Source organism: Arachis ipaensis, chromosome B4 (genome assembly GCF_059453495.1).
Source record: "Arachis ipaensis isolate K30076 ecotype BB chromosome B4, ASM5945349v1, whole genome shotgun sequence".
Taxonomy (NCBI): Eukaryota; Viridiplantae; Streptophyta; class Magnoliopsida; order Fabales; family Fabaceae; genus Arachis; species Arachis ipaensis.
Window position 1 is genome coordinate 2,056,642 of NC_142439.1, and position 14,997 is coordinate 2,071,638.

The 14,997-nt window shown below is 46.4% G+C and overlaps 1 protein-coding gene across 1 annotated transcript; it reads left to right on the forward strand.

Moving 5' to 3' along the window:
- The first annotated feature begins 1,640 nt into the window (after positions 1 to 1,640).
- On the forward strand, positions 1,641 to 2,594 carry LOC107635808 (uncharacterized). Its single transcript, XM_016339372.1, has 2 exons — positions 1,641 to 2,237; positions 2,283 to 2,594. Exons 1-2 carry the CDS (start codon positions 1,641 to 1,643, stop codon positions 2,592 to 2,594), a joined length of 909 nt encoding a protein of 302 aa, XP_016194858.1.
- Positions 2,595 to 14,997: the final 12,403 nt, after the last annotated feature.

Sequence of the window (14,997 nt, forward strand, 5' to 3'; positions counted from 1 at the left end):
TTTACATTTTAGACGGATTAAATTAAAAAAAATATATCAATAAAATAATTTATAATAATAAATATAGATAAATTAATTTAAATTAATATTTTTATTTTAATTATAAAAATTAATTTAAAAATAATATATTTATATCTGTTATTTTAGAAAAATTTATTAATTTTTTTAAAAATTAATCTATTTAAAATATACATTTTTACAAATTTATTTATCATTTTACTCAAATAATTAATACTAAATTGCTAATGTAAATGGAGAATGACTAACATATATAAATGACAGATGTAGAAATATCTCAATAGGCTCAATTCTTAATTGAGTTTCGCTGAAGAATTAATTAAGAATTAAGTTAATTTAATTAATTAGTTAAAAAATAAATTTATTATAAAAAAATAAAAAAATTATTATCCTAATTTTTAAAATTTTAAAATTAAAAATAAAAAAAATTGACTTAATAAAATTATATTATAGTTAATTCCTTAAATTTTTTCTTCTTAATTCTCTCTCATCCACCGACAAAGGTTCAATTATTATTGTAAAGAGACGTGCCCTTTTGCTCTTTTCTTTTCTTTTCTAGTACCATCCAATTTCTGGACGGGGACCAGGGGATACAGTGGGCTTAGCTATAGTAGATTAGTAGTAGTGAAGTTTCTCTACTATGCCTGATCCTCGTCATTAAATGAACTCCATTTTATGAATTAGAGAAGCATATTGACAAATGTATTGTTATTATTTCCTTTAATCTGTATAGATATATCACTCCTCTGTTATTTCGAAAATTTTATAAGGGCTTCCAATCATGGTTTATAAGAGTTAACTCATGTTGGTAACTTATATCTGTATAGATTATAAGGGCTTCCTTGGTTTGTTATCGGCTTTTTTATTTAAATAAATTAATAGGAGATGTAAATGATCTAAATCTCTAAATGAATTTTAAAAACGTGATTTTTTTTAAATTATATAATATATAAATTATTTTAGATTTTTGTGTTTTATATAATATATGAATTATGCTATGTTGGGACTATTTATGCATGAAATGTATTGTTTAAAAACACAAATTGTTCCATATTTTTATGTGTTTTAAAATGTATATAAATCATTCTAGGCCATCATGAGTTACGTGTAACTAGCCACCCCTCAGACCCTAGTACAATTTACGTGCTATTACGTTAAGGCACATTAGGTCGGAACGATTTACGTTCAAAAGCACAAAGCTCATGACTATGGAACGATTTATGTGCTTAAAGAGGCTATAAATAAACGAGAACGGTATATGTTGAGTCATAGTTGAATTGAGGGTTTTGGAAAGATGGCTGAGAATGTATTTTTGCTAGTTCATCACCGGAAAAAAATTGATGAAAACACAAGTGAGGGTGTAACGTTCACTAGTAAAAAGCAAGTTGGAGTGTTTGTAAATCTTTCAACGAGTTTAAAGGATCTACGAAATAGTATATTACAGAAGTTAGGACAGTGCGGTAAAAAGCATGTGAAGCAATTATTTTTTCGGATCCTTATCTCACTCAGGCAAGGTTATGTTAAGTTTGGAAAGTATGAGATGCTAGGCGACGACGACATTCGTGTTATATTTCACGGTCAATCTAGATTTTCAGTTGGGGGCTATGGAGTTTTTTGCGAGAATGGTTGATGTGGAGGGTAGCTCTAGTGGATTTGCTCCGAATCCGCCCACTGTCGGGCTAGAAGGTGCTTCTAGCGCCATTCCAATCGGTCACGATGTCATCGTCCATGTTTCATCTCCATCATTTGCAGCAGATCTACCTGTTCAGGCCGATAATGCAGACGATTTGGGTGATGTGCGTACCTTCAGCGAGCTTGCAGCTGCAATCAGAGCAGCACAGGTATTGGATGGTACAACATCATTCATAGAGGTCAGAGACAGGGATCCACTTGCAGAGGTCATAGGCGATGATGAGTCAGATTCGGAACCATCCATTATTGGAGATGATACTGATGATGAGGAAGACACAAGACAAGTTGGGAGATCGCAAGGGCAATCAAGCTCTCAGACACAACAGTACTCTCCACACTTCTCTACGTTGGATCTTGAGGCAATGAATCAACCAACATTTTCAGGTCAACAGTTGTCTGCTATTCACGTAGACGGGCACGGTATGCATGGCACAGAGGAGTTTGAAATTGGGCAACGGTTCCAAAGTAAGGAGGAAGCAGTGTTGACAGTGAAGAGTTATAATATTCGTCGGGGTGTTGAGTATAAGGTGTTTGAGTCCGATTAGTTGAAGTATCACAAAAAATGTGTCCAGTTTGGGAATGGGTGTAATTGGATAATACGTGTGACTATACGGCAAAGGAAAGGCTACTGGAAAGTCCGAAAGTACAATGCGCCACACACATGTCTTGCAACCGAACTGTCGGCCGACTACAGGCAGCTTTATCATGTGATCTGTGCATTAATACTATCGCTGGTCATGGCGGATGCAGCAATCTCGGTGAAAGTATTGCAGAATGCGGTCTCAACGAAATATAGTTTCAATCCCAGTTACAGGAAGGTGTGGATGGTTAAGCAGAAGGCGATTGCACAGATTTATGGTGATTGGAGGAGTCTTACAACCTGATTCCAAGGTAGATAGTCGGGGTTCAGATGTACATGCCGGACACTATTGCAGTGTTGCGTACTTCACCTGTAAGGTCTGGTAATACAGTTGATGGCTCGAGGGTGTTTTTTTATCGATTGTTTTGGATGTTTCCTCCGTGTGTTGAGGCCTTCAAGTATTGCAAGCTACTGATTTCCATTGATGGTATCCATTTGTATGGCAAGTACGGTGGTACTTTACTCATGGCGATTTCAGCCTAGCAACATGTAGTAATCCGGCACTATCTTAGTACAGCATAATACGGTCATACAATATCATCTTTTGTTGCCTACGGATGCTCCTTACACACCGGGTTGGCTGATAAAAGAATAATAAACACCGTCGCAACTCAACAACGCATAATAACCAAAAACATATATCAAAAATCAAATTCACCCCTGAAACACACAACAACCACATCATTCCTAAGCATGTTAACCCTAAAATATTACAAATTTCTAAAACTACAAGCTATATAGATTAACAAAATCACATTAAAATAACTCAACATATCACAGTCATCAACTATATCAATTATAAACCAATTTAACCACTAACCTCTTCGTCGGTAAATCCCGCAACGTGCGCAATACCGTTCAATCGGTACATGTTGCCTTCGTTCCTCGTCATCTTGCACCAAACTAGTTGGGCCCACCTTCCACCACCCCCTTCGCCGCCTACCCAACCGTCAACTGCCACACTTATCAGCTGCCTCCTTCGCCATCCGCCACCTTCTTTTCTGTGCCCGGTACCCACCCTCCACCAACACCAACTTCCCTCCACCCAACCCGTTGGTCACTTTCTTCCCATCGGTCTCCTCCTCTCCATCAAGCTCTTCGCCGTCAATGGAGGCTCACAAATGAAGCACCACTCGTGAGAAGGTAAGTAGGGTTGGCTTTTACACGATTCGTCTTAGGCTATTGAGCATTATATTTATGCACGTAAATCGTGCTGGGTTGTTGGGGTTAGGTAAACACGTAAATCGTACTAAGGTGTTGGGGGTATCGGTTTGCACGTAAATCGTGCTAAGGGGAAGAGGGTTAGGTATTAGAACATAAATTGTCCTAGGGTTGTGGGTTTTAGGGTTGAAAAGTGTTAACCTAGGGTGGGACGATTTATATACATTTTAGAACACACAAAAGCTTGAGACGATTTATGTGTTTTTGAGCAATGCATTTCATGCATAAATCGTCCCAGAGTAGTATGATTCATATATTATATAAAACACAAAAGTTTAGGACAATTTATATATTATATGATTTAGGAGAATCACATTTTCGAAATTCATTTAGGGGATTCAAGTAATTTGCATCTCTTATTAACTTATTTAAATAAAAAAGTCTTTGTTATCTAACTTTTTGGATGTTAAAGTCTCACATTTCCAATGCAAAGAAAACTTTGAAAGCTTCCCACCACAGAACTAGGAGTGACATGTGAATTTTGGAGGGGGGGACATGTAATTTTTTTAAAAATATAGTCCGAATGATAAATATTAAAAATCACAATACATATTTATTAAATATTTAAATATTTTTAACCAACTTAAGTTGGTTAAGTGATCAGTTCACTCGTATGTTTAAGATTAGTTCTTAGCCTGTCGGACTAAGAATACCGTGAACAACAAAAAAAAATTTAAATATTTTTACTAGTAATAAAATATTCAATTAAAGAACTAACAAAATATAAAATAATATTAAATTAAATAAATATAAAATTATTCAACTTTTAAAAAATAAGAATAATAAAAAGAAAAAATAAATTGTATTTTTTGTTAATGTTTCTATATCTTTCCTTATCATATTACAAAATACACTAATTTAATATTTTTAGATATAACGTCAAAATCGCCGACTACGTTTCAACACCTAATGATGTGTTTTGGGCACATTTGTGAAGATTTGTGCTGGTATTTTTTGATGATATGTTAGTGTATAGCCCTTCTTGGGACATGCATTTACACCACTTAGAGGTTGTGTTACAAACCTTACAGAAAGAGTGCTTGTATGCAAAGATATCCAAGTGTCTGTTTGGCAAATCATAAATTGATTCCTTGGGCAGACATGGAACGGGAGAAAGTGCAGGCAGTATGGGAATGAGAGGTTTTTTGGGGTTAACGGGTTATTATAGAAGATTTATTAAAGATTATGCATCAATAGCTGCACCTTGGGATACTATTGGATTGGTTAGCTACTGTTACGGCCCGGCTCAGGACTTTCGCGGGTCAACCCAACTCGAGCTCCACCCGGCCCGGTTGCACACCCTCCAACCGATCCGGACACGCGTCCCGTACGGCTCATCCGCAGCTATGGGACAGCGTCCTTGAGAATATGGGCCTGCCCTCCAGGGGAGCCCACTGCTGACATGTATATAAGGGGAAGATTGGCTCTTCCCCCGAGGTACGTCACATTTTTCACATCACCCCTCTTTCCGCCTGCACATTGTCTGACAAGAGCGTCGGAGTGTCTTTGCAGGTGGCACCCCCCTTTTCACCACACAAAGTACTCGGGACCTCGCACCTCTTGGACCGGACGACAGTGACCAGACGAGCCCCTCCATCACTCCGAATCCTGACCCGAACCGTCCGGTAGCCGACCTACCGAACATTGGCGCCATCTGTGGGGACTCGTCCATGGACTTCGTACTAGTCCAGACTGGGACAGGTAGCGAGGCCGCGCCTCCCGTGCTTGGGGGAGGCGCCGTTTCGACAGAAACCCGACAACAGCAGAGGTCGCCTCCGAGGGACACGACGCAGACTCACGAAAGACGCCCCTTCGGAGGTACTGGCGACAACCACGCCAGGATAATGCAAGAGTTGCGCCATAGGATGCAAGACTTAGAGCGCCGGCTAGCCGAGAGAGAACGCGACCAACGCACCCCGGAGCGGAGCCCCACCCGCTCCCGTTCAAGGAGCCACTCGAGGCGCTCACCCAGCCCCCAATACGAGTCGGAGAGCACGGGGGGACGAGGACGAGCCAGAAGAAGAAGTCGGGACCCCATCATTTACGCTCGACACGAGAGACGGCGTGCGTCGAACAGAGGCGAAGAGGACGCCCGCCGGGAGAATGACGAGCCGGGGAGAACTACCCGGGGACCAGTGATAATAGGAGCGACCCCTTTCCACCGTTCCGTACTCGAGGTCCGGCTGCCGAAACACTTCGACAAGCCAACGGACATGAAGTATGATGGAACACAAGATCCCCTGGAACACTTGACGGCCTTTGAGGCCAGAATGAACCTGGAAGGGGTAGGGGACGAGGTCAGATGTCGCGCCTTCCCGGTCACCTTGGCGGGCCCGGCGATACGGTGGTTCAACAACCTCCCGCAGGGCTCGGTGACTCAATTCTCCGACATCAGCCGCGCCTTCTTGGCTCAATTCACGACCAGGATTGTCAAAGCCAAACACCCAATCAATTTGCTAGGGGTGACACAGAGACCCGGAGAGCCGACCAGGAAATACCTGGACCGTTTCAACGACGAGTGCCTGGAAATTGACGGTCTAACGGACTCGGTGGCAAGTCTATGCTTGACGAACGGGCTCTCGAATGAGGACTTCAGGAAACACCTTACCACAAAGCCCGTTTGGACAATGCAAGAGATCCAGTGCGTGGCCAAAGAATACATCAATGACGAAGAAGTCAGCCGGGTCGTGGCTGCCAATAAGCGGCAGCCCGCCTACAACCAAGCCCGATACTATGAAGGCAGAGAAAGACCAAAGGAACACGCCAGGGACGGCGGTCCGAGTAAAACACCCAAACCGTTTCCCCGAGTTGGGAAGTTCACCAATTATACCCCCTCACAGCACCAATCACCGAAGTTTACCAATAGATAGTGGAGAAGGGGATACTATCAAAGCCCCGACCTCTGAAGGACAGGACAGGAGGAAACAAGAACCTCTACTGCGAGTACCACAAGGGTTATGGACACAAGACCCAAGACTGTTTCGACCTGAAAGACGCCCTGGAGCAAGCTATCAGGGATGGGAAACTCGCCGACTTCTCCCACCTTATACGGGAACCAAGGAGACGTAACCGGGACCACGATAGCGAAGATAGATCCCGGTCAACAAGGCGACGGCAGGAACCAGAGGGTGACGACCACGGCCTTACGATGGTAAACGTGGTAACGGCCAGGAATACCGCCCCAAGGTCAAAGTCAGCACAGAAAAAAGACGCCAAGGTCCTAGCAGTTTCCATCTCGACAGGTAGAAGTTTCCGAGGTATCCCGCCCATCTCCTTCGGCCCAGAGGACCAATGGTTTGACGAGGCACCGGAAAGTCCGCCCATGGTCATCACGGCCAGGGTCGGAACGGGCCTCGTCAAACGAATCCTGGTAGATACGGGGGCAGACTCAAACATCATGTTTCGAAACGTTTTCGATGCCCTGGGATTAAGGGACACCGACCTGACGACCCACCAGCACGGTGTGGTAAGGTTGGGGGACCACTTCATCAAACCGGATGGAATCATCTCGCTCCCGACCTCCGTGGGACAAGGGCAAAAACGACGAACAGTCATGGCAGACTTCGTAATATTACGAGACTCCACGGCTTATAACATCATCTTGGAGAGAAAAACCATCAACGACCTGGGGGCGGCCATTAACACAAAGCTGCTGGTGATGAAGTTTGTCACTGATGACGGATCCGTAGGATCCATCAAAGGCGACTTGGAAACGGCAGTCGCTTGCGACCACGCCAGCCTCTCTCTCAGGAAAAAATCCAAAGAAGCGTCTAGGGTCTTCCTTGCTGACCTAGACGCCAGAATAGACGACAAACCTAGACCAGAGCCAGAAGGGGACTTGGAAAAGTTCAGGGTCGGCGAGGAGGACGATAAATTCACATTCATAAACAGGAACCTCCCCCACGAAATGAAGGAGCCATTGATGGAAATGATCAGGGCTAATGCCGACCTCTTTGCCTGGACGCCTGCCGATATGCCCGGGATAGATCCCCAGCTCATATCGCATCATCTGGCCGTCAAGGCGGGAACCAAGCCAGTGACCCAGAGGAGGAGAAAAATGTCGCAAGAAAGAGCAGAAGAGGTAGCCAGGCAAATGGCCAGCCTCCTAGAAGCAGGATTCATCCGAGAACTGGACTACTCGACTTGGTTGACAAACGTGGTCCTGGTCAAAAAGCATAATGGGAGGTGGAGAATGTGCGTAGACTACTCTGACCTCAACAAGGCGTGTCCCAAGGATTGCTACCCTCTAGCTAACATTGACGCACTCGTTGACGCAGCGGCGGGGTACCGGTATCTGAGCTTCATGGATGCCTACTCAGGATACAATCAGATACCGATGCACCGACCTGACGAAGAAAAAACGGCGTTCGTAACACCAGGAGGAATCTATTGTTATAAGGTGATGCCTTTTGGTTTGAAAAACGCTGGGGCCACGTACCAAAGGCTGATGAATAAGATATTCAGTGAACTCATAGGCAAAACAGTAGAAGTCTACGTGGATGACATACTCGCGAAGACTACACGACCCAACGACCTCCTTAGCGACCTTGATGGTGTTTTTTCGTCCCTCCGGCAACACGGCATGAGGCTTAATCCGCTCAAGTGCGCGTTTGCCATGGAGTCCGGTAAGTTCTTGGGATTCATGATTACTCAAAGAGGGGTGGAAGCCAACCCCGAGAAGTGTCAGGCAGTTCTCCAGATGAAGAGCCCGGGCTGTATCAAAGACGTCCAACGACTTGCCGGGAGGTTAACGGCTTTGTCCCGATTCCTCAGCGCGTCAGCAGCAAGAGCCCTGCCTTTCTTCAATCTAATGAAAAAAGGAATGACGTTCGAATGGACCCCAGCATGCGAAGAGGCATTCAACCACTTCAAGCATATCTTAGCAGCACCACCAGTTCTCGGAAAACCCAGGGCTGGAGAACCGCTCTATCTCTACTTATCGGTAACCGAGGAAGCAATGGCCACAGTGCTCGTCAGAGAAGAGGAAAAGACCCAACAACCCGTTTATTTCGTTAGCAGGGTCCTCCAAGGACCAGAACTGAAATACAGCAAGCTGGAAAAACTGGCGCTGGCGCTCCTAGTCTCCTCCCGAAGGTTAAGACAATACTTCTAGAGCCATCGTATAGTCGTAAGGACGGACTAGGCGATTCGCCAAGTACTGCAAAAGCCTGACTTGGCCGGTAGGATGATGACCTGGGCCATCGAGCTCTCCCAATACGACCTACAGTATGAACCCCGACACGCGATCAAAGCTCAGGCAATGGCAGACTTTCTGGTTGAAGTGACGGGGGACCCTCCCGAGGAAACGGGCACACGGTGGAGGCTCCACGTTGACGGGGCCTCCAACCAAACGTCCGGGGGAGCAGGGGTCATCTTAGAAAGCCCAGCAGGGGTCATCTATGAACAATCGACTAAGTTCGAGTTTCCAGTGTCGAACAACCAAGCAGAATATGAAGCTCTCTTGGGCGGACTAACATTAGCTCGGGAAGTCGGAGCGACAAAGGTCGAAGTATGCAGCGACTCACAAGTTGTCACCTCGCAGGTAAACGGAAGCTACCAAGCCCGGGACCCCCTCCTGCAAAAATACTTGGAAAAGTTTAGAGAAATAACGAGTCAGTTCCAGGAGGTCATCGTCCAACACGTCCCAAGAGAAAGGAACACACGGACGGACCTCCTGTCTAAGCTGGCGAGCACAAAGCCAGGATCGGGTAACCGGTCCCTCATCCAAGGCATGGTGAAGGAACCAACGGTCGCCCTCCATTTGACGAAGTCAAGCCCCTCATGGCTAGACCCCATCACCAACTTCCTGGAACTCGGCAAGTTGCCCGAAGATGAGAAAGCAGCCAAAGCCTTAAGAAGGGAGGCGGCCAGATACGCAATTATACAGGGACAACTATTCAAAAAGGGACTCAGCCAGCCCCTGTTGAAGTGTTTGCACCCCGACCAGACGGACTACGTGCTTAGAGAAGTCCATGAGGGGTGTTGTGGACACCACATCGGGGGCAAAGCCCTAGCAAGGAAGCTCATCCGAGCAGGATACTATTGGCCAACAATGATGAAAGACTCAAAGGAATTTGTCAAAAAATGCATAAAGTGTCAACAAAACGCCAACTTCCACAAGGCACCGGCCTCCGAGCTAAATTCTCTTACGACTACTCGACCTTTCGCACAATGGGGAGTCAACCTCCTGGGGCCTTTCCCGGTCGGCCCAGGACAAGTCAAATACCTCATTGTCGCCATCGACTACTACACCAAATGGGTGGAGGCTGAACCGCTGGCTACGATATCGTCCTCCAACTGTCGGAAGTTCATGTGGAAGCAGGTGATAACCCGTTTCGGTATCCCGGAAGTCGTTATCTCAGACAACGGGACCCAGTTCACGGACAAGAAGTTCATGGAGTTCCTCTCTGGCCTAGGGATAAAGCAGAAGTTCTCCTCGGTAGAACATCCCCAAACAAACGGGCAGGTAGAAGCCGCAAACAAGGTCATCCTTCTTGGTCTAAAGAAGCGCTTAGACAATAAGAAGGGAACATGGGCTGACGAACTCGCCTCCGTCCTGTGGTCTTACCGGACAACAGAGCAAAGCGCTACGGGGGAAACTCCCTTTCGCCTAACATACGGGGTCGATGCGGTAATACCAGTTGAAATCGGGGAACCGAGCCCCCGACTACTACTCTCGGGCATGAGCGAAGCGGTCGAAAAGGACCTGGTTGAAGAAACCAGGGAGATGGCTCACCTATCAGAAACGGCACTGAAACAAAGGATAGCCCTGCGTTACAACGCAAAAGTCCTCAAGCGAGATTTTGAGGAAAGGGACCTCGTCCTGCGACGCAACGACATCGGCGTCCCGACCCCAGGGGAAGGCAAGCTGGCGGTAAATTGGGAAGGTCCCTACAGGGTAAAGGAGGTACTCGGCAAAGGTGCTTACAAGCTCGAGAGACTCGACGGCAAGGAAATACCCAGAACATGGAATACGGGTAGCCTAAGAAGGTTCTATTCATGACCAGACGACTCACCGACCCGGGAACCCAAACAAATTGTAAATATTCGCCTTGTTCGCATGATGATCTGTCTTTTTATTTTTACTCGCCGTATTGATTAATTTGTTTAGCTAACGACTAACTCATACTTGTCAAAAATTTTCGTGCTTGTCCACTACTTCCCTACGTGCGCCGCGCACGGGCGCCCCCTAAAACGGCAGACCGGGACTGATCACCCCGGGGGCCATTTTCCTTATGGCCAAAGCCAACTACAACGACAACTCGACCACGGCTATCCAAGCCATAACAAACATAAAACGGGGAGACGGGCGCGAGCCCAACCCCGAGAGAAACAACGACAACAAATATAGCAAACGGCAACCTGGCCAAACGACCGAATAAGTATAACTTATAAAGAGTCAAAACAAAAAATGAGCAATAATTTGTTCAGCAAACGCGTTACAAAATATCCTAAGTTACAAGGCCTCACTTCCTCGGCATGTCAACAATCTTTCCGTCCTGGATAGTCTTGAAAACGCCAATTGACGACGTGTCGAAATCAGGAGCTGCGATCCCCAGCTGAGCCTTCAGGGCATCTTCGGTCATCGAGATGGCGTTCTTCCCTTGCTCCTTGGTCACCTTAAGCTTCTTCCTAAGCTCAGCGGCTTCAGCTTTTGCGGTTTTCGCCTCCGAGACGGCCTGCTCCCGCTCTTTTTCCAAGGCGACAACCCGACCCTGAGCGGCATTCAGCTGACCCTCCAATGTCATCTCACGCTCAAGAAGCCGGGCCACGGTCTCATTAGACGCCTTCAACCTCTCCGCAACAAACGACGATTTCTCCTCAGCAGCGCTAAGCTTTCCCCCCATCTCGGACAGCTGACCCTGGAGGAGTTCAACTTGAGCCTTGAAGTCATTGTTCGCCTTAACAGAGGACTCAAGCTTCCTCCGGAGCGCCTCCATCCCCGATAACTCGAATTCAGCCTTCCGAGCTATCACGGCCCCACGAAGCAAGGTGCGATACATCCACCTCGCCTACCCGGACAGTTCGATCTCGTGAAAATGCTCCTCTGTCCCGGGTATCAACTGGGAGTCAATAAATTTGGTAGCATCAAAGTTCCTTTCCATTATGGTAAGGGCCCCTTCCGGGCTGGAAGACATCTTTCGCTTCTTGGGAGTATGGATAAGCTCCACGTCACTATCCGGCTGGGGGGTGAGAGTCGCGTGCCCTTCAGCGGGCCCTTCCTCACGGGTAGGGGAAGCCTGGCCCCCTGCAACCTGTTTCCCCGACACGTCGGCATCCTGGGGAGAAGGCACAGCCTGATTCTCCTTCTCCCCTGAAGGACCCTCCGACTTACCGACATCCTTCTCTTCGGCATTCTCGTCGTCACTGGCTTCAAAAAAGGTCTTCATCAGATTCTCAAGACCGGTCACGGTGGCAGACATTTCCACTGCAACAAACAACAGGCACGTTAGTCGTTAGATCGGGAAAAGAAAAACAACAATAAAAAAACATAGGCAAACAAAGAAGACAACTCACGAATATAGCTCCTGGCGGCCTCCCGTTCACCCATAAGAAGATGAGGGTTCACAGGGTTCTTTTCAAAAATGGCAAAAAGTACGTCAGCTATTTGCTTATCTACAGCCGACAACCTCTTGTACGTCACCTTGATGAAAGGATTCGACCCCGCACCAAAACTCCAATAAGTCTGGATAAGGCGCTCCCCCTCTAACGACAACCAAAAGGGGTGACGACCTTTGACGGGACGAACTTTGAAGTACTTATCTTTAAAACCATGGTAGGAGTCCTCAAAAAGGCCAAAAATTCTCCTACCCTGGGCGGAACGGAAAGAAACAAACCCTTTTCTCGCCTTCCCCTGTTTGGAAGGGTTGGTAAGGTTGAAATAAAAGAGGAAAACGTCCACCGACACCGGCAGCTCCAGGTGCTCGCAAACCATTTCGAAGCAGCGGATCGAAGCCCAGCTGTTCGGATGAAGCTGAGACGGGGGGACGGATATCCGGTTCAGCAGCGCCATTTGAAAGTCGGAGAACGGTATCCGAACGCCAACTTGTGTGAACATGGACTTGTAAAACCAGATCCAATCGGGGACACGAGGGGAGTGAAAGTTGAGCTCATAAATACGCTCATGGGGGGCAGGGACAATGGCCTCGTAGTTGGCCTCCTCGTCAGTCCCCCCACACAAGTAGCCGGCTTGCCGGAACTCGGTCAACTCCTCCAAGTCCATTTGGTTGGGTGAGCTCCTTATATCATCGGTCACCCAGGCGTACGGGTCGTAGGCCGCGCCAGTTCCTGAAGACCGGGAAACGATGCGAGGCATACCTACATCGGGGTACCACTCCGTTAGACTATGAGGTCGGGAGTCCATAGAAACCCAGAAACTACGCCTTTTCAAACTCAGATCATGGCCAAGAACAGTTAAAAACTACGCCTATCACGCAAATCACCTAAAACCTACCCAGGAATGGTACCCCTCCCTTAATTCATCTACCCCACCAGTGGAAGGCCATTCGGCTAAAAGTAAACCAAGCATACAACCATCACAAACAACAACTGCGCAGCGGTAAAAATGGCATAAACACAAGAGAAGAGGGAGCAGAAATTACCTGAATCGATTGCAGAAACTTGGGAGGAAAAAGAAGGTACGAGAGGGCTCGAACAGGAAATTTTGGATATCAGGGAGAGAGGAAAGTGAAAATGGCAAGGGTAGAAGGAAAAGAGAAAGAAAACTGTTTAAAAACTCCCACGAGAAGCGCGAAAGAAAGCAGGGGCAAAACGGTCTTTACGCGCGGGGTTTTTTCAAAACCATTATGAGCATTTAATGCTCAGCGCGAAAAACGAAGCGACGAATGAACGCCTCAGCAGACCAAGGGGCACGCGCACGAAAGACGCGCCTCTCTTACGGTTAGCCGACTCAACGACAACGCACAAACAAGGACATCACGCGCCACCGATCGCCCTCACGACCCTCACTGGCGCGTCGGGGGCACTGTTACGGCCCGGCTCAGGACTTTCGTGGGTCAACCCGACCCGAGCTCCACCCGACCCGGTTGCACACCCTCCAACCGACCCGGACACGCGTCCCGTACGGCTCATCCACAGCTATGGGACAGCGTCCTTGAGAATATGGGCCTGCCCTCCAGGGGAGCCCACTGCTGACATGTATATAAGGGGAAGATTGGCTCTTCCCCCGAGGTACGTCACATTTTTCACATCACCCCTCTTTCCGCCTGCACATTGTCTGACAAGAGCGTCGGAGTGTCTTTGCAGGTGGCACCCCCTTTTCACCACACAAAGTACTCGGGACCTCGCACCTCTTGGACCGGACGACAGTGACCAGACGAGCCCCTCCATCACTCCGAATCCTGACCCGAACCGTCCGGTAGCCGACCTACCGAACAGCTACTCTTGGTACAGACATTGAGGCGGATGAACAGCTATTCTTCTTACTATAAAAATGCCTCTCTAACTCTCCAACGCTATTAGGGGTGAGCACGGGTAGTGGGTACCCGATTACCCGTCCGAACTCGAACCGAACCAATTAAATTGGTTCTAAAATCAACGGGTAATCGGGTCCAACCCGAACCAAACCGATGGCTTTTGTTAGTGATTGGTTCGGGTATCGGTTTTGGGGGTGCGAAATCCAAACCAATCCGCGAACCCGATCATATATTAATTAAATAAAAAAAATAAAATATATGACTTTTTCATTAGACAATGATTATTCATTATTAATATGTTTGGATTTTAATGAGTTTAGTTTTTAATGTATTTGGTGTTTAACATGTTTGGATTATTTCTATTGATATTACATGTTTATTGTACTGGTTGAATTTTTAAGATAAAAACTTGATTTTTTTTTTTTATGAATTTCAAAGTCATCGGATACCCAATTACCCGAACCGAACGAATGCGTTCTTAGTCGGTTTGGTTTGGTTCGAATACATGTACAAAAAAATGCAAATCTGAACCAATTACATTTTAATCGGTTCGGTTTTAATTTTACACCATAAACCTGAACCAAACCGACCCGTGCTCACCCCTAAAGGCTATGCATGTAGACATTGAGTGGTATCATCTTCTTTTCCCTAATTTGAAGAAATTTAATTATTTGAAGAAAACAGCAGTCATCACACGAAAAGGTTGAATTATCATTATATTATCATAGTAAGTTTATTATTATTATATTCTTGTGCTTCTATTTTTCCGTCTTTTTTAGGCCGCAAGACTCGCCAATATCTTTGATGCCAGTGTTGAAGAATTTTTATGCAGATCAGATTTTATAACATCTCTAAAATTGGAAAAATCCAACGACACCACTATATAACCGCATTGGTTGACAGATGTTTCATCTTCCACTTTATGTATGCACCATCAGCTTGAAAGATGTTCAAAGATGTTGCGATGATTTTTGGTCTCCCCACACATGG

Excerpts from the sequence above, each read along its gene's own strand:
- LOC107635808 (XM_016339372.1), top strand. The coding sequence starts at position 1,641 with ATGGTTGATGTGGAGGGTAGCTCTAGTGGATTTGCTCCGAATCCGCCC. Across the intron at positions 2,238-2,282 it reads GTCGGGGTGTTGAGTATAAG|TTTGGGAATGGGTGTAATTG; the intron begins GTGTTTGAGTCC and ends AAATGTGTCCAG.